We start from the raw sequence: 21,837 nt of genomic DNA, 5'->3' as shown, positions 1-21,837 counted from the left end.
TGTGGTGGAACTTTTAAAACTTGTAACCCAGAAGTTTTTAATATCTTTACTCAAATGCAACCACAAGCTTTTTATGCCAGTATTTTCACTGAAACCATTAAGCATTTGTACCTGAATATTTCAAGTCTGTTCAATAAACGTTCTTGTTATTTTTATCAACTTATACCAGCCTCAGTGCGAATACCTTTGTGGTCAAAGCCTTATTCAAGTCAGCTTTTTACAGCCTCTAAGAAAACCATAGTGACACAGTGTGGGTCACAGAACCATCTCTCAACACAGAAACAGCCTGTTTATTATTAATATGGTGGCAGCAGAAATCTTTTGAAGGATCATTTTTAGTCTCTCACTTCCAGTGGTTCCCACTTCCTAACTTTTAAATAGACAGTTGGTTCATTAACCATACTCCCTCTATATTTTTGAAGAGCTAGTTTGTAGTGGAGGTGTCATTGTTATAGTTTTGGCTGAGCAGTGAGCGTTGGCATTATATATCCCCGTATATAAATTTAATTTAAAATCTTCTCTACTACTCACTGCGTCATTATATATGACTTGCCCAAGTCAGTTTCCATGACCAAGTAGGGATTTGAATTATGTCCTGCAAAGCCATGGTCTAGCGTTAGGAGCTGCAGTGGCACAATGGATTAAACCCTTGTACCGGCTGAACCGCTGACCTGAAGGTTGGTGGTTTGAATGCTTGAGACAGGGTGAGCTCCTATTTGTCAGCTCCAACTTCCCATGTGGGGACATGAGAGAAGCCTCCTGCAGGATGGTAACACATCCAGGTGTCCCCTGGACAACATCCGTGCAGACGGCCAGTTCTCTCACACCAGAAGCGACTTGCAGTTTCTCAAGTCACTTCTGTTAGAGGAAAAAATGGTCCAGCATTCAAACCTAATAATAATTTATTTATTTGATCAGTCATATGACCATTTCAAAACATTCAAACTTTATCTAGTGAGTGTTTTGGTGACAGCAAAACCCTTAAGATGAGTATGAATATTTTGAGGTGGGATCACTATATATGGTGACCATCACTATACTGTGGCTTTAAGGTGATAACAACACATAGTCCTTTAGGATGCCAACACCACAACATTAACACATGGAATGTGTAACAGTAGTACTGAGAACATTAGCATTACTGTCTAGAAATTGTAATTCTCATGATTCATTGTTGCTTATACTAAGCCTTTTGGGAAGGAGAGCAAGCTATGGAATGAATTTTAAACAGTGCACTGACATTTTATTGCGGGTTTCCTTATTATCAGAAATAAAAGTGAGCCATGTGTGAAACTCATGTCATATTCTATGCAAGTATACTCTCTTTTGCTATAAATATAACAATAAATATAACACTGACAACAATAACTATCCCATCACAAAAGTTCATCATTAAGACTGCTCTCCAAAAGAAGATCTGTGTTTTTTAACATAGGAAAGGGGTGATGAATCAATGTAGAAGATAATTGCTTCCTGGGGACAGAATGTTGTAATACAGGAGAACTAGTAATACAGCAACATTAAGTAGAATGGATTGATGCATTGGCATATTACAAATGGCACAATGTGGGAATTTACAGCCCCATGCAGAACCTCAGCCTAACAGAGCACAACAGCAAATTAGAGCCAGAAATGTAACCCACAGAAGTAATTGCCTATTAAAAATGATGAGGTTTGAAAAGGTGAATATAACCAGACAGCCAGGTTGGGTCTTGATAATTCCTTATGGCAGGTGTTTTTGAAGGTAAGGACTAAAGTTCAATATAGAAAAGAGATTAAAGATAAAGAGAATGTTGCAAAAGACGGTTATAGTCCACAATTTCTTTTGAATAGTTGATTACTAGAGAAATATGGCGAGTCCTTGGCAGAGGCGGCCCTAGGTAATTTTCAATGGTAAGCAAACAGTATTTTGCCCCCCCCCCCCCCCAACCAATCACTGATATATATTTTCTGTTCATCGTGGGAGTTCTGTGTGCCATGTTTGGTTCAATTCCATCATTGGTGGTGTTCAGAATGCTCTTTGATTGTAGGTCAACTATACATCCCAGTAACTACAACTTGCATATGTCAAGGTCTATTTTCCCCCAAGAGCGCCTCAAGAGCGCCCCTGGGCAAAATCAACTATACTCCAAATGCTTACTTTGCGTAATGGGTTGAGCCGCCCCTGGTTCTTGGTATCTGCTGAAATGTGGTTCCAGGACACCCTGCAGATACCAAATGCATATTTAAGTCCCGTTATATAAAATGGTCTGCTAAAACACTATCCCTTACATTACATTAATGTGAGGAGGGTGGAAATATTTTCAAGCTTGGATGGTTGAATCCATGAATGCAGAATTCATAGAAATGGAGGGCCAACTGTAGGCTGCAAAATGTTTGATGTATTTCCTTGGGCATGATGTGTTTAGAAGCAAGACTCGAGCTTTAATTTTTGTATATTTCTAATTTGCCCTTTGATTAAAACATGATCATGAAGATAAATATCTTCTTGATAAAATGTATGATCACAAGCAGTTCAGGAGGAGATTCTGCAGTACTGAGTCACAGAAAGTGAATCATTATGTATAGATTGTATTCCTCTGCCTCTGCTTGCTTGTCTACATATAATCTGTCCAAGTTGCCAGCATCATTGTCCTGTTTTAAAATTCTAACAGTATGCTTGACCTTGTGGAGAGTTTGTGTTGATTGGTTTTGCTTCATAAATAAAACTGAATCGATTTTTAGATTTATAAAGTCATGGATGCTGTACATATATAGCTGCTTGTGGCATCCTTGTAACATTTGGCTGCGTAAACCTTGATTATGGACTGTCGAAACTTGTAGCAATCATAAGTAAATGTGGTGTAAAGTAAACATTTTTTTCTCATGTTTTGTTGATACAGTGGTACACAAGTAGAATAGTTTTTCTTTCTAAATTTAAAACTTAGATGATTTTATAATGAGTTAATCTAAAAATAACTTAACTACAGTTCAGTGGTTTTTGTTGAATTATTAGTATGTCACCTGAGGTCAAATTATCAACCTCATATTTAAGTAGGCCCTGATACATTGAGCATCTACTTAGGATGTGAGTCACAGATTGCATTTATAGATAGAGCCCATGAAAACAAATTGCACCATGTTTTTGTTAGCACAGAAAGTTCTCTATTTGAACATCTGTCGGAGAAAATACATTAGTTTGAACACATACTCTTATCTCAGGGGTTCTTGACCCCAAGTCCATTTCAGTTATATTAAAAAAAATAGTAAGAGAGAAGACAATTGCCCTTGAAGTTGTCCATCAACACTGAATACTCCAGCAAAGAACTGATTGGGCATAGAGATAATTTGAGCAGCCGTTTCCTGTATGGTGAGATATATTGTATTTTTGTTTGAATTACTGGACAGTATTTTTTTTTAAAAAAAACTTACATTTTATAAATTATACAAATTTCTGTGAATGTATGTGTTGTACCTTCTTTTTTTGGCAATGGTAAGTGGTTATTTATTTATCGTGTCATCAGCAACCATACCATTGTATTACATTTCTAACAGAACAAAACAAACAGATAAAAAAACCCACAAATTTTGCAAACTTGGTAGTTGATTAAATGTCCTTTGACCAGTATCTGGCCACTTGGAGTGCCTCTGGTGTTGCTGCAAGAAGGTCCTCCATTGTGCATGTAGCAGGGCTCAGGTTGCATTGCAGCAGGTGGACTGTGGTTTGCTCTTCTCCACACTTGCATGTCGTGGATTCAACTTTGTAGCCCCATTTCTTAAGATTGGCTCTGCATCTCGTGGTGCCAGAGCGCAGTCTGTTCAGCACCTTCCAAGTCGCCCAGTCTTCTGTGTGCCCAGGAGGGAGAGTCCCATCTGGTATCACCCACAGATTGAGATGCTGGGTTTGAGCCTGCCACTTTTGGACTCTCACTTGCTGAGGTGTTCCAGCGAGTGTCTCTGTAGATCTAAGAAAACTATTTCTTGATTTAAGTCGTTGATGTGCTGGCTGATACCCAAACAAGGGATGAGCTGGAGATGTCACTGCCTTGGTAAGTGGTAAGTGGTGACATGAACCAATAGCCGAATCTGTTATTTTACGTGTGGAGGTTCAACATGAACATGAATGTTGACAGAGTTCATTTTTGTGACCATCTTATATTCTTTTCTTTCATCTCCCTTAACTTTTGCATTTTCTCCCTCAATCTTTGGCTTCCCTGCTTCTCAGACATCTCTTCATTTCATTGGCTAATTTCATTCTAATATTGGAAATGGGACCTTCCACACAAAGGTATTATTGACCAAAAAGTACCTTACTTTCTGGCATACAAGGCGATGGGGGGTATAAGATGACCCCCCAACTTTAAAAGATAAAATACAGAGTTAGGGATATACTCTGCATTTAAGACTACCCCTCTTCCAACACTATGCCCCTGTGGCCCCCGCTACTCTCCATTCATGGACCTCCTCCACCCTAGCTGCTTACCTCCTCTGAAGGCCACTGGGCTTGCCTAGGCCCAAGGAAGCACCTCCAGACGCCGACTCCCAGCAGCACTGGGTGGCAACATGCCTTGGATGTGCTCCCAGAGGCATTCTGGGAGCCGTAGGTGTCAGGGAACTACTGCTCCCAGAATGCCTCTGGGAGCACATCCAAGGCATGCTGGTGCCCAGGGCAGCTGGGAGTCATTTTCCAGAGGCCCAAGGAAGCGCCTCCAAATAACTCCTTCCAGTGCTGGGCAACGGCATGCCTTGGATATGGAGTCAGGGAACTACTTTGGCATTTTTGACACCTCCTTTATCCCCTTATTTTGTGAAAGCCAATTTCTCCGTTCTTCATTTTTTTACATGTAATAATTAGGTCTGTTATAATTGGTATCCTGACCTATATACTGACAGCTCGAATTGGCTAATAAAGCCATTTTTCTATTGTGAAATAATGTGTTTTCAGACCAAGATCTATCAAAATAATGTCTGCTTTTGGATTTCGAATGAATGTGCTTAAATTAGTTTTTCCCCAATTTAGAAATGTTTATCCCTTATTTAAGTAAAAAAAAATTGCAAACATCTGTTGGATGTGTAGCCTGCCTCTTGTTAGAAGGATCCATATGTTTATGTAGCTTGTTACACATGTCTGCTCATTAATTACATAACTACCTGAAGGAGGAGGATGTATAGCAACCAGTTATTATAGATTTTCTCTTCTTTCAGTTCTAAAGTTCCTGAGCACCCTTAACTAAGGCCCTCATCACATGTAGGTCCTTAAGCAGGGGGACAGCGGGCAAATCTGTCAGGCAGAGGGGCAAATCTGTTGGGCAGTGGGGAAAACCAGTCTTAAGCCCCCTGCATCGACCCCTTCCCCATCACACATGGAAACCATCACTACCTGGCTTTCCTCCATGCTGGTCCTGGCTTAGGTAATGAGAACACAGATAGCCACCCATGTTGTCTGGACTCCGTCCTACAATGCTTCTAGGACAGAGTCCTACCAGAAGTTGCCCTGCATCATGTGATAGGCTCCATCCTGGCTCTGTATTGGAAACATCATATGACGGGTCAAAAGCCCCATGTGATGAGGTCCTAAGTTAAACCATTTCATGACCACTTGGAAAGAGATGTATATACTTCACTCAAATTACTTAAGCTATTTTGAAAGTTGTTGAAAGCAGTGGAGAAGGTTTTTGTGATTACATGAATAATAATGTATAATTGTTCTACTTCACATTTCATGTTGTTGTATCCAAAATATTCGTAGAGGAGTTATGAAATTTGCCAGAACAAATAATCCCTTTTCTTTGTCACATTTAGGAAACCTTTCAGCAACATACATTCCGAACACACTAAAACATTCAACCTTTCCTGAGCAAAATAGGTTTTTCAGATGATTTGAGTAATTTGTGTGAACAATAGCACCCAAATTTGTCATATAGAAATTTCATACCGACTAGCACAACCTCGGAACAGCATCCAGGAGTCATCAGCATGCTAAGTGCTCTTCCATAGCTTCTTTCTCTAGGTGGTTTTTTGTGTTATATTATATTTTAGGAGAAGATAAATAAAACAAATAGCTACTGGTGAAAGCAAGAGACATTTTTCTGTAGGAGTAATTTGTGGTTGTTTGATGCAGAGCTCTGACAATAAGGAGATTTCAGGTAACGAAATGTCAAAACATAGCCAGCTCCCCCCCCCCCCAAATCTGTATGTAGGGTCTGTCATTAGAATTGTATTACTATAAAGATATTTGCCTGCTAACTTTCACTTGCATAAGGTTTCATATTCCTCATACTATACAAAGTATCACTTATTTATTTATTTGTATATTTAGCTAATGTCTATAGTTACATTATGTAACAAAATTAGTAGCTTTATTTATATATTCCTGACATTTCAAGTGGGTTGTTTATTCTGTGTGTGGTCTAGTAAATTTCTTTTTTCCCCACTGTCATAATAGTTTCATACATATAAGCTGGCTCTATTAAACTTTGAAAAATACTTGGAGAAAAAAAAACATGGCAATTTCTTAGTTCTGCAATATGCTATTTTACAAAGCTAGTTATTGTTTTCATGACCAAAATCACATTTCCTTTTATTGTATGGCCATTGTTTCTCAATGTGTATTTTCAGTTTTGTAAGTAAAGTGTAACATTATTCCTGCCAATGGCCCTAGATATGAATAGATGCTGTTTTTCACTGTTGGGTTATAGAATGGCAGCTATTTATCTTTCATAAATGCCTGCAATTTACCTAGAGAACACCATTAGTATATGTACTGCTTTGTGTAGTAGCTCAGTACAGGCCAGCTAACCCTTCAAGAGAAGCCAGTTTGATCTTCACAGCCCAATGGAAGACTGAGACTAGCAAATAACAATTTGCCTGAAGCGACTGAGGGAGTTGGTGTACCTTGTGAACTGAAAACATAGAGCAGGGACCTCCTCCGCTATACCGTGTTGGTGTTCACCCACAGCCAATAAAAAAACACAGAAGAATTAATGTCTGCTTATATTCCCAAACTTTTTAAAAATTGTGTCATAAGCGACTTGAGATAACTACAAGTAGCTTCTGGTGTGAGAGAATTGGTTGTCTACAGAGACATTGCCCAGGGGACGCCTGGATGTGTTACCGTCCTGTGGAAGGCTTTTCTCATGTCCTCACATGGAAAACTGGGGCTGACAGATGGAAGCTCACCCCATCTTGCAGATTCGAACCACCAACCTTCAGGTCAACAGTTCAGCGAGCACAAGGGTTTAACCCAGTGTTTCTCAACCTGGGGGTCAGGACCCCTGGGCGGGTTGTGATGGGGTGTTGGAGGGGTTGCCAAAGACCATCAGGAGACACAGTATTTTCTGCTGGTCATGGGAGTTCTGTGTGGGAAGTCTGGCCCAATTGGGCCAGACTTCCCAACCATTGGTGGGGTTCAGAATGCTCTCTGATTGTAGGAGAACTATAAATCCCAGCAACTACAACTCCCAAATGTCAAGGTCTATTTTCTCCAAACTCCAACAGTGTTCACATTTGGGCATATTGAGTATTTGTGCCAAGTTTAGTCCAGATCTGTCATTGTTTGAGTCCACAGTGCTTTCTGGAGATAGGTGAACTGAACTCCCAAATTTAAGGTCAATGCTCACCTAACCCTTTCATTATTTTTTGCTGGTCATGGGCGTTCTGTGTGCCAAGTTTGGGTCAATTCCATCTCTGGTGGAGTTCAGAATGCTCTTTGATTGTAGGTGAACTATAAATCCCAGCAACTACAACTCCCAAGATCCAGAGAATGAAAATACATCCTGCCTATCAGATATTTTCATGATGATTCATAACAGTCACAAAATTCCAGTTATGAAGTAGCAATGAAAATAATTTTAGAGTTCATGTTGGGGGTCACCACAACATGAGGAATTGTATTAAGGGGTCGTGGCATTAGGAAAGTTGAGAACCACTGGTTTAACCCATTGGACCAAAGCAGCTCTTTATTCCCAAACTAGGACATTTGGATTATGGGAGCAAGTTTATTCATTAATCTATTTTTATTTGTGAATATGCCAGTTATCCCATTATTTCATTTTGCCAATGCAAGCTCCTAAAACTTAGGGTTTGAAAGTCTATCTGCAGCACCAAATATACAGGACAAGCAAGGAATCCGATATACTGTTGCCAATACTTGAATTAACAGCATTTTGTCATTTTAATAAGCTGCTGCATAAATCCTTGCATAAAGGCTGGTATTTTGCAGAAGAAGCAGATACCCTGCATAGGGAAGATAAGGCTTTCCCAGTCCTGGCAAGAAAATTAACAAATGTCTCTCTAAGGATCATTGTTAGGAATATCAGCTGAAAACACTTTCTTGTAAATTATTTTAATTGGATATATTAAATTGGGGAGGTTGTCTGTGCATAATTGAGAACAACCCCGGAACACTGCTTTGTGTCATCAGCATCTTAGCTCTTTACTGATAATTTTATTAAAATGCTGTTTTTTAAGGTGTGGGGTTACAGTCTGTTTTGTAGTTCAAGTTTACTCCAAGGAAAATACACCACCATTTCTATAGAGTGTACTGAAAAAATATGCCGTCATGGCATTTACAAGGAATTCTGTCTCAGATGTGAAGATTCAGGGTGAAGGAGTGATCAGAATATTTCTCAAGAATCGGAATTGCTTCTTTGCCTTTCATTATATGCCTAAATATATTTAAATCAATGTTGATCATGTGATCATATGATGATAGAAATGTCATAAAAGCACATCTGGGATTGTGCTTCAGTGCATTACTATTGATTCTACTGGACCCTTCAGCAGCTTCTGATACAATCAACCATAGTGTCTTTCTGAGTTGCCTTCCTGGAAAGGAGTTTGAGGGGATTGTTCTACATTAGCTCTCTTCTTTCTTACAGAGAATCCTAAAAGCATCCTACAGGGGTACTCTTAGAGGATGATGCTGGAGTATTATTATTATTATTATTATTATTATTATTATTGCATTTATTAATACCCTGCTTTATCTCCCCTGAAGGGGACTCATAGCGGCTTAACATAAAAGCATTAGCACACCCTCTTAGATTTTCAAATATATGAACATTAAAACAGAATTAAATATAAACAGTTTTTTTTAATTCCCAGTTAAAAACTATTTAAACAAACTCAAAGTTTAAAACCTGCTCAACCCCTTCGCCCTCAGTGTTCAGTCTTACTCCCCTTGCTATTTAACTTCTATATGAAACTTCTGGGAAAGATTGTCTGGAGTTAGGCAGTCAAGTGTAACCAATATGCTGATGATATCTTCCCATGAAGATGCAGGTTCACAATTGGGAAAGTATTCCTAGATTCAGTTCCGAGCCTGGAGGCCTGGTTTTGAGCAGTGACCAATTCTGTTATTTCACATTTAAAACTAGTGCACCAATTGTATCCATTCCTGGAGAAGCTTTATCTGGCCACAGTGGTACATGCCCCTTTTAGATTATTGCAATGCACTCTGCATAGGTAGTGACTTTGACAAGTGCACAGGAATTTCAGTTGGTCCAAAAGAGCAGCAGCCAGATTATTAATTGGTTGGCTACAGGGAGCACACAACTCCCATATTGCCACAGCTGCTGGTCTGTTTCTGCACACAAGTCAAAGTGCTGGATTTTCTTCTTGAACCCCTATATGACTTGTGTTCAAGTTATTTGAAGGCTCTTATCTCTCTATACTGGCTTAGTAGAACTCTTAAGATTGTCTGGAGAAGCCCATGTTTCTATGTCACTATTTGGTTGGAGCAAAGGAGCAGCCTTCTCGGTGCCTTCTCCCAAACTTTGGAACTCCCTTCCTAGGGCCCATCCAAAAAGCCCTATATCTCAGAATATCAAGGCAGAAAATTCCACACTATCTTAGTGTGAACTCAGGGCCCTTCCACACAGCCCTATATAATCCCACAATATCTGCTTTGAACTGGGTTATCTGAGTCCACACTCAGATAATGTGGGTTTTCCTGCCTTGATAATCTGGGTTATAGGGCTGTGTAGAATTGCCCCTAAAGAGGCCAGAATTGCTCAATCTTGTCTGTCCTTTGGTTGCCATCAGGCCTACTTATGTTGGGCTTTTCATATTGTGCAGTGCTGTTTTTTTTTAAGAGTTTGTAATTTGTCTTTTAATTCATTTTAATATGTTTGATATTTCATGTTTTAACATTAATTGTTTAATTGTTTTTAAAATCCATTCAAGGCCCCATCTACACTGACTTCTTAGGCCAGCATAGATTTGGATCAGCCCTGCAGTAACTAAAAGCCACACAAGACTTATTTGTGGTAATATGGGGCAAAGCTACCTTAACTCACCATTCCCCTCATTATTTATTTATTTATTTTAAACACTTATATTCCGCCCTTCTCACCCCGAAGGGGACTCAGAGCGGAGTACAACATATACATGGCAAACATTCAATGCCTGGGTACAATACATAAACATTAAAAAACATTTATCTAAATATTAAAATACACCATTTAAAATGAGACAATTTAAAACTGTCCTAGCCAACCGCATCAAATTAATTGGCCCTGTCATCTTTCCCATTGTCGCTTCATTGCCCTGTCCCGAAAGCTTGGTCCCACAGCCAAGTTTTTACCATCCTTCTAAAGGACAGGAGGAAGGGGACCGGCCTGATCTCACCAGAAAGGGAGTTCCATAGCCGGGGAGCAATCACTGAGAAGGCCCTGTCTCTCGTCCCCACCAATCGCGCCTGTGACAAAGGCAGGACGGAAAGCAGGGCTTCCCCGGAGGATCTTAATCTCTGCGATGGTACATAGAGGAGATTAAGGACATTACCAAATTCTGTCTGAGAATTCAGTTTTCCCCCTGAGTTGAGCTGGATCTACACTACCATATAATCCAGATTATCAAATCAAATAATCCAGACTAACTGCTTTGAACTGGATTATATGAGTCCACATTGCCAAATAATCCAGTTCAAAGCAAATAATCTGGATTTTACCATGCAGTGTAGATGGGGCCTTAGGGGTAGTTGGGCCAATTCCCAACCAGAACTGGTTGCCAACGTCCCAACTGCTATTTCATATTCCCTGAACTCTGTTAACCTGAGGATAAGGAATGGGAATCCCCTTCCCCCCTTGTTTCTAGCTGCAACATGGCACCTATCTTTAACTCTTGTTTGTGATACATCAACCAGGGCAATGAAGAATGCTGGAAAAGGAGGGGGGAATTTCTTCCTCCCCCCCCCCCCCCCAGTATCCCATCACTCCATCACTCTGTCTGGCATCAGCACAAGCAATGGGGGTAAGATAGGTGTTGTTTTGCAACAGAGACTTTCATGACATGGAGGATGCTGAGACTGTAGAGTGGCTGGCCACAGGCACCAAACCATGTGGCATGGAAACTCCCTCCCACCTGCATGGCAACTAAGGGAATTCCATGTGGACTCTTTTCAGTGCTGATCTACCATGAAACACACTATACCAGCACTAGTCAGGTTTTATTTTTTAACTCTGAAATTTAAGGTTATGCTGTGAATATGGGGAAAGTAATAGGAGAGGAGGACTCCCAAGCTCTTTCTTCTCCTTCAAAACCTACCCCTTCAAAAGTTTCTAGCACTGTGACACTGAATAGAAGAATAATTCAAATGATCTTTTAGGGACAGTAAGATCTTGTGGTTTTTCTAAAAAACATTTCACTTCGGACTTACTTGTTTACAATAAACTGTGATTTGATTTCACCCCATGACTGCACAGATATTCTAGTATCTTACTACCTACTGTTTACTTGTCATTAAAATTCTTATGTTAAGACCTCTGCCAGTGTTGATATTCTTGGAAACACTGGAATGCAGATTCAGTTATAGACATCGTTGTAATATTGGTTCTTATATCATTCTGTTTTGCGAAACTTCATTATTTATTATTTCAAAATAAACAATAGGTGCTGAACTGTGAAGCTCTGTTAAAATTAATTCTTCATAAAATGGGTGAAAATAACATGTTTGTCTGGATTTCATTGTTAAACCCATTCAGCTATTAAATTGAATACATCCTCTGCAAGATTCTATTGCTTAATCTTCAGTTAAACTTCTTATTCTAGTTTCTCTTCTCTGTGGTCAAGTATTTTAGCAGCCCTTTTTTCTTATTTTGAAAATAAATTCTCTATCTCATAAACAACATCTAAGTGAATCCTTCCTTCCTTCTTTTTTCATCCTTTTTGCTTTTATAATATTTTAATATAATTTTACAGGCATTTTAGAAATGATATAACTACATACTATACATTATGATTAAAGTACAATTACACAACTATTTAAAGCACCATACAAACTTCCTACTCTCTATTGGATGTCAGTTTTACTCAGTAGTCAATTCCTTTTAGGTCTTGTAAATCTCACAATCTTTCAGACTATTGTTTTAAATATCAAAGTTCATGTCTGAAAATTTCCAGGCTGATATCAGCATGGTCAGGAACATTTTAATAGCCCACCTGAAAGGCAAAGTACAGAAGGTCATTTAGATCATTTCCATATGATGGCTCCCGTGGGGCACATCTACACTGATCACTTATCCCAAATGGCATGTGAATTAGCTCTATGGTTGCTAAAGAAAAACACAGGGAGCTGTTTTGGCTTAATGCAGATCAAGACCACCTTAACACAGCCTTGAACAGCATTAACCAAAGTTGTGGATTGCTCTGAACTCTCCCCAAGAATCTGAAGCAAACCAAAGTTCTGAGATGGAACTAGTTACAACTGTTTACATGGCCATCCTGTAATCCCCAGGTTCAGACCGCCCTGGGGAATTGGATAGCACTCACCATAGCCTCCCCAGTTTCTCCTTGTTGCAGCAGGTAGCAGTCATAACATGTGTCTGTGGCTCATCACCTGGAGTGACAATGGCCAGAGCAGTGAGTTAATTGGAGAAGGGAGAGGGAAAGAAGGGAGCAATTCCTCCTCTCCCATCTCCTATGTTGCTCTGGTACCCCAGCCAATGTCACTGCAAGTGATGAGTGGCAGACACAACCCATGTTGTGCATGTTGACTGCTGCAACAACAATAACAACAACAAAAAAAAAACAATTAGGGGTTGTGGTGGTAAGGATGGTCATCCAGCGGTGCCATACCCAATTTGGAGCAGATGTATGACCAGAACTCCCTTTCACCTCCACAGTAGCTGGGGGAATGATGGTCTGACCCATCCCAGGGCTGATCCACTGCTCACCACCCTGGATTATCCCTGGGATAGGTGGTCAATGTAGACCCACCTCATGTGTCAATAAGCCAATATCCCTCCAGCTGCCTTTGACTCGGTCTACACTAACATACAATGTAGTTTCAGACTTTGGAGCATTACAGGTGATATTCCAGGCACTCCTCCCTTATAGCTGTTTCTGAGAAAGAATCTATCAGAGGGCAGGCAATGATGGGAATGTCATGGTGAGCAACTCTTCCTCTATTTCAAGGAGCAGAGGAATATTGGAGATACCATTAAGGTTCACTGTCATTAAATATATGAAGCATCTTTGCTTTTCCCCCTGCTGTTTAGATTTTGTTTTCTTTGTGAACCTCCTATTTGGGGATGGGAAAATATTTCCTAAAGCAATTAATTCTTGCTGTCAAAATATAATGAGAAAGCCAGAAACAAAATAGGGCACATTTATCAAATGCAAGAATAATCAAGCAAATTTATGTGGCAATATTTTGTAAATAGATGCAAGATGTAATTTTTAAATACACACACACACACACACACTTAGGTAAAGGTAAAGGTTTTCCCCTGACATTAAGTCCAGTCGTGTCCGATTCTGGGGGTCGGTACTTATCCCCATTTTTAAGCTGAAAAGCTGACGTTGTCTGTAGACACTCCAAAGTCATGTAGCCAGCATGACTGCATGGGGCGCTGTTACCTTCCCACTGGAGGGGTACCTATTGATCTATTCACATTTGCATGTTTTTGAACTGCTAGGTTGGCAGAATCTGTGGCTGACACCGGAAGCTCACACCGCTCCACGGATTTGGGGACTTTTTGTGACTTTTTGTCAACCTGTGACTTTTTGTCAACAAGTTTAGCAGCTCAGTGGTTTAACCCACTGCACCACTGGGGGCATATTTATATGAAAAATAGTGCTTTTTAACACACACACACACACTTTTGAATTGATTTTCCCCTTTGGTGAATTAACTTCCCAGTTATATTAAAAGATGTAGCAACAATGAATTAAGTACCAAAACATTCAGGAATGCAGAACAATTGATAATACATATGGGGATACATTCAAATAAAATGCTTTTCTAAAAACCGAAGGTAGTAAAATGTTAAAACTCTCCCCAGCTTGATATAAAAAATGTGAGTGAAAAATCTTTAAAGCTGCATAGCACTTTCCATTTTGAAATATGCAATGAAATTGGAAATGGAAATAAATATCATTATCAAGCATTATTGAGCTGACAGCAAATAAAACTATCTGATGAAGTCTTACAATATGACACATATTGAACTCTTCTTCCCATCAGATATATTTGCTTCTCTAATCAGTGTGTTAGAATACAAAATGTTCCACCAGGGCACCATTTCATAGATTGCCATGACAGTTACCCAACTGACAACATATAATGTCGGATCAAAAGAAAGTGTAAGGAGCTAGTCTACCCAATTTTCATATGCTGCAGTCAGGATGGAGCCAGCTATTGAGGCTGGAGAGATAGGATTAATGAGTTAGGAGGCAGAAGCAGGTGGGACATGCCTTCCCTAATAACACATCATCAGTGGAAAGAATGTAGGCTCACCACTCATTCGGCTAGGTTACCTTGACTTGAGTGAAATTCTCAGCATGTGCCATCTCTAGAAACCACGAACCTTTCTCCTTCAAAAACCTTGCAAAGGATAACTGCATAAACTTAGAAGCAGGATGACAATGAAGAGAAAAAAGAACTACACCATCCTGGCAATTCATAGAGAAATCATTTTCTGTTGTACATAAATTAGATACCATGTATTTCAACTTCAGATAAAGATTAAAAAGTTGCTCTGAAATACTAATCCTAGTAAAACTTGTGAAATTTTTAACACGGATAAATAGTTTGGGTTTTTCCAACAGATTTTCCTGTGTGAGATTCCAGTCTTTGTAACAGCAGCTGGTACTGTAGATGGCTGTTGATCACCAGCCAAATATAATAGTTTCCGTTTGTGTACAGTTGGTGTCAAGAGCTCAATTGTAAGCTCTTTACTCTTGATGTGAGCTATACCTTCTTGGGATTTGCAGTGCAACAGCTTTGGCCCAACACACTTTACAGATCACTTGCTCTTACATGCCTATAAAATCTCTGAAATTTCCTCTAAAGGTATTTTCTTAATGGCACAATTCATTGCTAAGTTTTCAACAGCAAGAACAGGAAGAATATTTTCTCAGTGTAGACTTGCCAAATAAATGTAAGGTTTAATAACTTCCACGCATGCAGTAAGATTGATTTGCTTGGGCTGGTTTGGGCTGATTCATGGTTAAGTTGGCGATTATTGGAGAAATATCACTAAACTTGGCAACAATTTATTATATCCTCCTAGAAACTGTTTGTGTTATATACCTATAAATCTATAAATAAAGGAATGTGCTCTATACCCTGGTTCCCAAAGTGGGACACACACCCCACAGAGGGGCAATGTGATTTTTACGAGGAACAATTCAAAAAAGAATTTATTAATAGTGGTGGGGAGGGGGTTGCATTTCTTGTGGTTCTAGAAGTCTCATATAGAGAATATAAATATAGTGATATACCCATTTTTTTAAATTAATATCAGAATGTACATGGCGGTCAGCAGGTGGCAATGGAGAAGGGGAAAGGCCACTAATAGATAGGAGTGGTGAGAGCATAGAGTGCATGAGCACAGAAAAGTGAAGCCATGTTCATTCCAAACTCCCTCACAAAATATATAAAAATATCTTTTTGTTCTGCATATGAATGTAGAACGAAATCTGGGAAAAAATCCAAAGCATAATTATTACTTTCATAAGTAAATCAATATTTTTGTATGAAAAAAAAGATAATCAGCTTCAAGAAAATTTACATCAGGTAGCAAGATATTTTCGCATATTCTCACCAAATAGTTGGACACTTAAGTTAGCCTGAATTCGATGCAGATTACTCAAATCAATTGTGCCTCAAATATTATTACTGCCCACATGATAATTGTTCTATTTCATTACTTCACTTTATCAAGCACAAAGTATTTTCATTAGCACAACCCAGTATTTGTCAGGTTCGAGCATAGAAATCTCACATGTTCTATTAACGTGAATTTTTCCTGATATCTTGCTGGCTACTTAAAATACTTGCAATATTTTGAGGGAAGATATTTTGACTAGATAATAAGCATAAAAGGAACACATATTGAGACGTCATTAACCATCAACAAATAACATCGTGAAAGATAATCTACCCCTAGAAAGGGAAATTCACTCCTGTATGAGTTATCAAGGAAAAAGGGTGTCTCTACTGAAACTGTGTCTGCACTCATTATTTCCACAGCAACCCAAAATTTTCAAAATCCAGTTGTCACATGGACAGAAAGTGAGGTGAAGTCTTCTGAACTGGTGCACAAACAGTAAAACCAACATTAAAGAGGTCTTACCCCTTCCCTGTGACATCCAAAACTAAAAAAATATGTTCCAACGTACTTCCAAATTCAAATTAAAACAAACCTATCTTGTATATAACCCAGGGACTGCCTGTATTTGCATATATGCACGTAATGTGACACCTGAGTCTGAATACAACATTCATTTATGTTTCATAAACATGTTAAATAGTCTTAATGTAATTTCGTACAATATTTATAATTTATTCATGAAACAAATTTTGTGAACATTGAACCAGCAGAAAGCAAAAGTGTCCCTCTCTTAGCCATCCATGTAGATAGTTTTCAATTTTGGAGTATTTTGAATTCTCGGATAAGTAATGCTTCACTGTGATAAAGTTGGGTTACCTTAGAATGTTAAATGAGGTTGATTTCAACTGCAAATGAGGAATGGGTCCCCAGATGCTGTTGACTTATAAGTCTTGTACCATTCACTAGACTGGTTAAGACTAATTGGGATTAAAGGCCAATGAAACATTTCCAGTTGTTACTTATGCAGTATATATGATGCAGTTGATATGTTCAAGGAAATTCCATCTAATTTCAGGGGTAATCAGTTCCTTGAAAATCTCTCTTTACTTACGGTACTTGTGCCAAGACAAGTAGCTGTCTTTTAGGTATATGATTGTTATGTAAAGGTAAAGGTTCCCCTTGACATTAAGTCTAGTCATGTCCAACTCGGGGGGGGGGGGTGTTCTCATCTCCATTTCTTAGCCACACAGCTGGCGTTGTCCGTAGACACCTCCAAGGTCATGTGGCCGATATGACTGCATGGAGTGCCTTTTGATTGTTATATGATGGTTACACATACAGAATTCTTTAAATTTGTTTTCAGCATTTTCTTTCATGAGGGAAAATTATTTGCACTACTCCATGAACAAGACTGAAATGCCTATCCAGAAGCACCACAAGTAACATGAGAACTAGTAAGGCTAAAATTATGTATGTTTTTCCTTTTGCAGATAAAACATGGATGCACACTCCTGAAGCTTTATCAAAGCACTATATACCCTACAATGCAAAGGTGAGGAGAGGTCTCTTTCCTTCCATTGTTTCTTCCTACATGAAGAATGGCATTTGTTTAAATCCTGTCCTGACATTCCCTTTCTTTTTGTAAACATTGCTGCCTGTGCCTTGGGATTCAGATTGAAAATTTAGGATGCAGCATGCATGACAAATTGAAATGCTTTGTATTAAGATAAACATTCTGTCCCTTAGGGTTATTTTTATTTTTGGATCTGGTCTTCTTCTTTCTTATATTTGAGCCAGAAAAGTCTCGACCCTCTTGCTCTCAGATGCCTCCCTGACATCTAGATGTTTTGGTAAATAAATACAGCAGTGAGATGAAGAAGGTGACTTCAGTCTTTCATGTTTCTGTGTACTTCAAAAACGGTGATCAGGCAAAAAATGCAGATAAACATAGTTCATCTAATTGCTTACATAATTTAATCTCATTCTAACATCCAGAAGGTTTTTTCCCCTTTTCTCCATTCGGATTATAGCAATCATGAGAAAGTTGATTACAGAGATCAGGTTTGAATGAATACATGCTGGTATAAGTATCTGGAAGAAAGAGAAGCAATAAGATGCCTTATCATTCCCAAAATGCCCAGGTCCCGGTCCATCTGTATTGGTTTGTCCTCTTCCTTGAATCCATTTCAGATCAGGTGTAGACCCATCTGTGGAAAATAACATTCCCTGACCTTTCCTTGCCCACATTTAATAAATGAGATAGGCAGAGAAAGAAGTTTCCTGTGCTGCAGTGCTATGGCAGTCCTTATGGCCCTGTTGCTGTTTCAGGGATGTACAAGAGCACAGCCATAAAATGTACATTCCCCATTATTCCCAAAGCAACAGAACTGTAGGTATTTATTTATCATGCAGTTTCTAGATTGTGAAGCTTGGGGCATATTCTAATAATTTACCCTTCCATACAGCTTTAAGTGTGGAAAAAGAAGGAGGAGGAATATCCGATAAGTCATATCAGGACTGGTAAAGAAGTAGATGTTTGTTTAAGTCATTCTCTTACATAGAAAATAAAATTTTCAGAATGATGTTTGAGCGTTTTTAATGCAGTTGTCTTCAGTTCTGTTTTAACTACTATTTACACAAATCAAATGCTCACCTATTTTGGGCAAAATAACCTTTCCAAAATTAGGGTGCGCATTAGACTCACGAATAGCGGTAATCTTAGTGCTGAGCCTAAGCAAAAGGGAAGCTGCTTCAGGAGCGCCTGGAACTCCTCTTTGAGAGACGTTATCTCTCATTTAATGGCCATGGCTCAGTAATATGCAATCGTGGGTTTTGTAGTTTGGTCAGTCATCAGCATTCTTTGACAGAGAGGGCTCAATACTTAGTAAAGCAATGGTTCTCATCTTATGGGTCCCCAGATGTTTTGGCTTTCAACTCCCAGAAAGAAAACCCACAGATTGAAAACCACTGCTGTAAAGAATTCCATAGCATTGAACCAAGGCAATTAGAGCAGATTCATTCTACAACATAGATGACCCCACCAAGAATTTCTTTTTCATTGCTGGCAGCTTTGATGTTCTAAATGATAAAAAGTGCACTTTTTGCTGCTGAGTGTTACATTCAGCAGCAAAAACTGTTTTGGATATCGGGTTTGAAAACTGAGGTGCGCGTTAGATTCGATGGCACATTAGATCATATAAATACGGGTATTTTATTATAAGCAATTGCTATATTTTTCTTATCTTTCAGAAACTGGAAAACACTTTTAGTGGTATATTATGGTGCTCCAGCTATTTTTCCTCCTTTTCCTCCTCCTATTTTTGATATACCATATTTGATACTCAGTTCACCGGTATTTGGGTTCAATATTATGCCCCAGTAGACCTTTTCTAGCTTTGAATCCCTTTGTCTTCAGCCATGTCCATAGTTCTCAATTTAGGACTGCTCTCTTTTGTCTAGGAGACTCTGCATCTTTTGTGGAAAGGTGCAACAAGGTATTTCCATATCAGGTGTATTTGCAGTTATTGGATATAGCTGCTGTTAATTGAACAGAATTTTGGCAAGAGTGGGAGGGAGAAGAACTTTTCAAAACTTTCAAACCACATACTTGGGATGGCATTTACTAGGGTTAGAGGCAGTCTTTATAGGATTTCACTGACTTCCTCCTACTAGTACAGTGGGTCTCAGCCTGGGGTCCCCAGATGTTTTTGGCTTTCAACTCCCAGAAATCCTAACAGCTGGTAAACTGGCTGGGATTTCTGAGAGTTGTAGACCAAAAACATCGGGGGACCCCAGTTTGAGAACCACTGTACCAGTATCTGCTAGCATACAGAACTTTGCAACCTTCAACATCGATTCTCAAAAGGAATCTGAAAGAAGGAAAATATAAAAGCTATTAGATCTGCTTGGGAATGTTTCCAAGATTAATCTATAAATTCAGAACGAATAACCTTATAATGTAGGCAGTATAGCAGGACATGATCAAATGTTTCAACTATGCCTGCCCAGTAAGAATAACAATACTGAGTATAAGATATTCATAAATATATCCCATTCAGTAGATCTGATGATAAAACTCTGAAATGAGCCAGAATAAAAGGTCTGTGGTATTTATAAATTTCCAGCATATAGAGATAATTCCATAATAAATCCTGTCATATGGCTACAAGATAGGGTTGAGTTCTTGCTCTATCTTCCTGTAAAAGGCTGTGTCCCAGCTCTGTTGCCTGCTTGTTTCTTTGGCCTTAGGAAATCCCAAGCACAACATACCTAAAGGGAAAAAAAAGCTATACTATTGTAATTTCAGTTCAACAGCCTTCAACCTGGCAGAGAAGAAGTGAATTAGAATCAAGAACAGAAAGAGTAAGATTCAATTTAAGCCAGTGGGTAATTATGCAGAACCAAGGACATGCCTCAAGGGGGACCATTCCAGATTCTCCTCTAAACAAGTCATCATGAAGGCAGTGGGACACTAAGAATAGCACAGAGGAATTAGATACGCACAGCTGGGAACCATACTAAAGGTGTGCTATTACTTTGTACTGGAACTCTTTTACAGCACAAAGTATGTGTGACCCTCTTCTGGAGAAGAAGAATCTGAGACATTAACAGTCCTTTGAGGCCCCTTCCACACAGCTGAATAAAATCCCACATTTTCTGCTTTGAACTGGAATATATGGCAGTGTGGACTCAGATAACCCAGTTCAATGCAGATATTGTGGGATTTTCTACCCGCAGTTCTGGATAATATGGCTGTGTGAAATTGCCCTGAGCATTCAACCCAAAGTTTATGTTAGTTTTCCTAATGCTTCTTAAACTGTGGGTCCTGACCCCAAATGGGATCCCCTACCTCAAGGTTGGCGTCCCAAAAATGTGGCAACAGTAAAAGTTTCTGAGTGTCACCTAGTGGCTGTTTTAGACATTTCTATGAATCTGTTGTGCATTCTTTACAGTGAACTCTGCAGAAAATGCTTCAGATATACTCCACAAAAAGGAAAGTTAGTCTGTTTAGCAAGCCTTGCAAATGCCTATTTGTTATCAATAAATATTTGATTTTATACCTATTTTATATGCATACTAGCTGTACCCGGCCACATGTTGCTGTGGCCCATTGTGGAGAAATGGGAAAGAAAGAAAAGAGGAAGATTTGGTTTCTATACTATCAGTACACAACTGAAGTGGCAAAGTGCCAACCTAATATATGCCCATCTCAGTCTCCTCGAGGTCAAAGGGTTATATGGATGTGTGGAAGGGCCCTGGGTTACCTGAGTCCACACTGCCATATAACCCAGTTCAAAGATATTACATGGGTATTATTATTATTATCGAAGTATAAATATTATTATAGGCATGTAGATATTATTATAGACACAGATAGTATTATTAACGGCATATAGGTATTATTGGGTGTCATTTTAATGCATGCTCTGTATAGCCATTTAGCTTTATGGCAGATTAAGTTCTTTCAGGTTAATTTTTTGTTTTTGTTGTGTGTGTGTGTGTGTGTGTGAAGGACATAGATTGCTTTCATAGGTGTGTGTTCAAATTTGGTGTCAATTCGTCCAGTAGTTATTGACTTTTGTTAATCCCACAAACAAACATTACATTTTTATTTATATAGATATACCCAGGGCCATATAACAATTGCTTGGATCAGAGGGATCCTGAGTGTCAAAAGTTTAAGAAGCACTTTAATCATTAATTAATACTTGTAATGAAAACCTCAATAATTCTGTATTATGTGTCATTTAGCTTATAGTGAAATGATATAGCTAGCAGATCTCAAACTATATGTTTGGTA

The 21,837-nt window shown here is 38.9% G+C and overlaps 1 protein-coding gene across 6 annotated transcripts in view; it reads left to right on the top strand.

The window, feature by feature from the left end:
* The window catches only part of GULP1 (GULP PTB domain containing engulfment adaptor 1), a 214,782-nt gene that overhangs the window by 127,712 nt on the left and 65,233 nt on the right, over nucleotides 1–21,837 (top strand). For all 6 annotated transcript variants that reach the window (XM_060780371.2, XM_060780353.2, XM_060780343.2 and 3 more), the window contains exon 4: nucleotides 17,528–17,589. In XM_060780371.2, the coding sequence (XP_060636354.2) occupies nucleotides 17,528–17,589 (62 nt within the window). The remainder of the gene's footprint in view (nucleotides 1–17,527; nucleotides 17,590–21,837) is intronic.

Source organism: Anolis sagrei, chromosome 1 (assembly GCF_037176765.1).
Source record: "Anolis sagrei isolate rAnoSag1 chromosome 1, rAnoSag1.mat, whole genome shotgun sequence".
NCBI lineage: Eukaryota > Metazoa > Chordata > Lepidosauria > Squamata > Dactyloidae > Anolis > Anolis sagrei.
The sequence above is the reverse complement of the archived record's forward strand: the minus strand, read 5'-3'. Positions and strand labels throughout refer to the sequence as shown.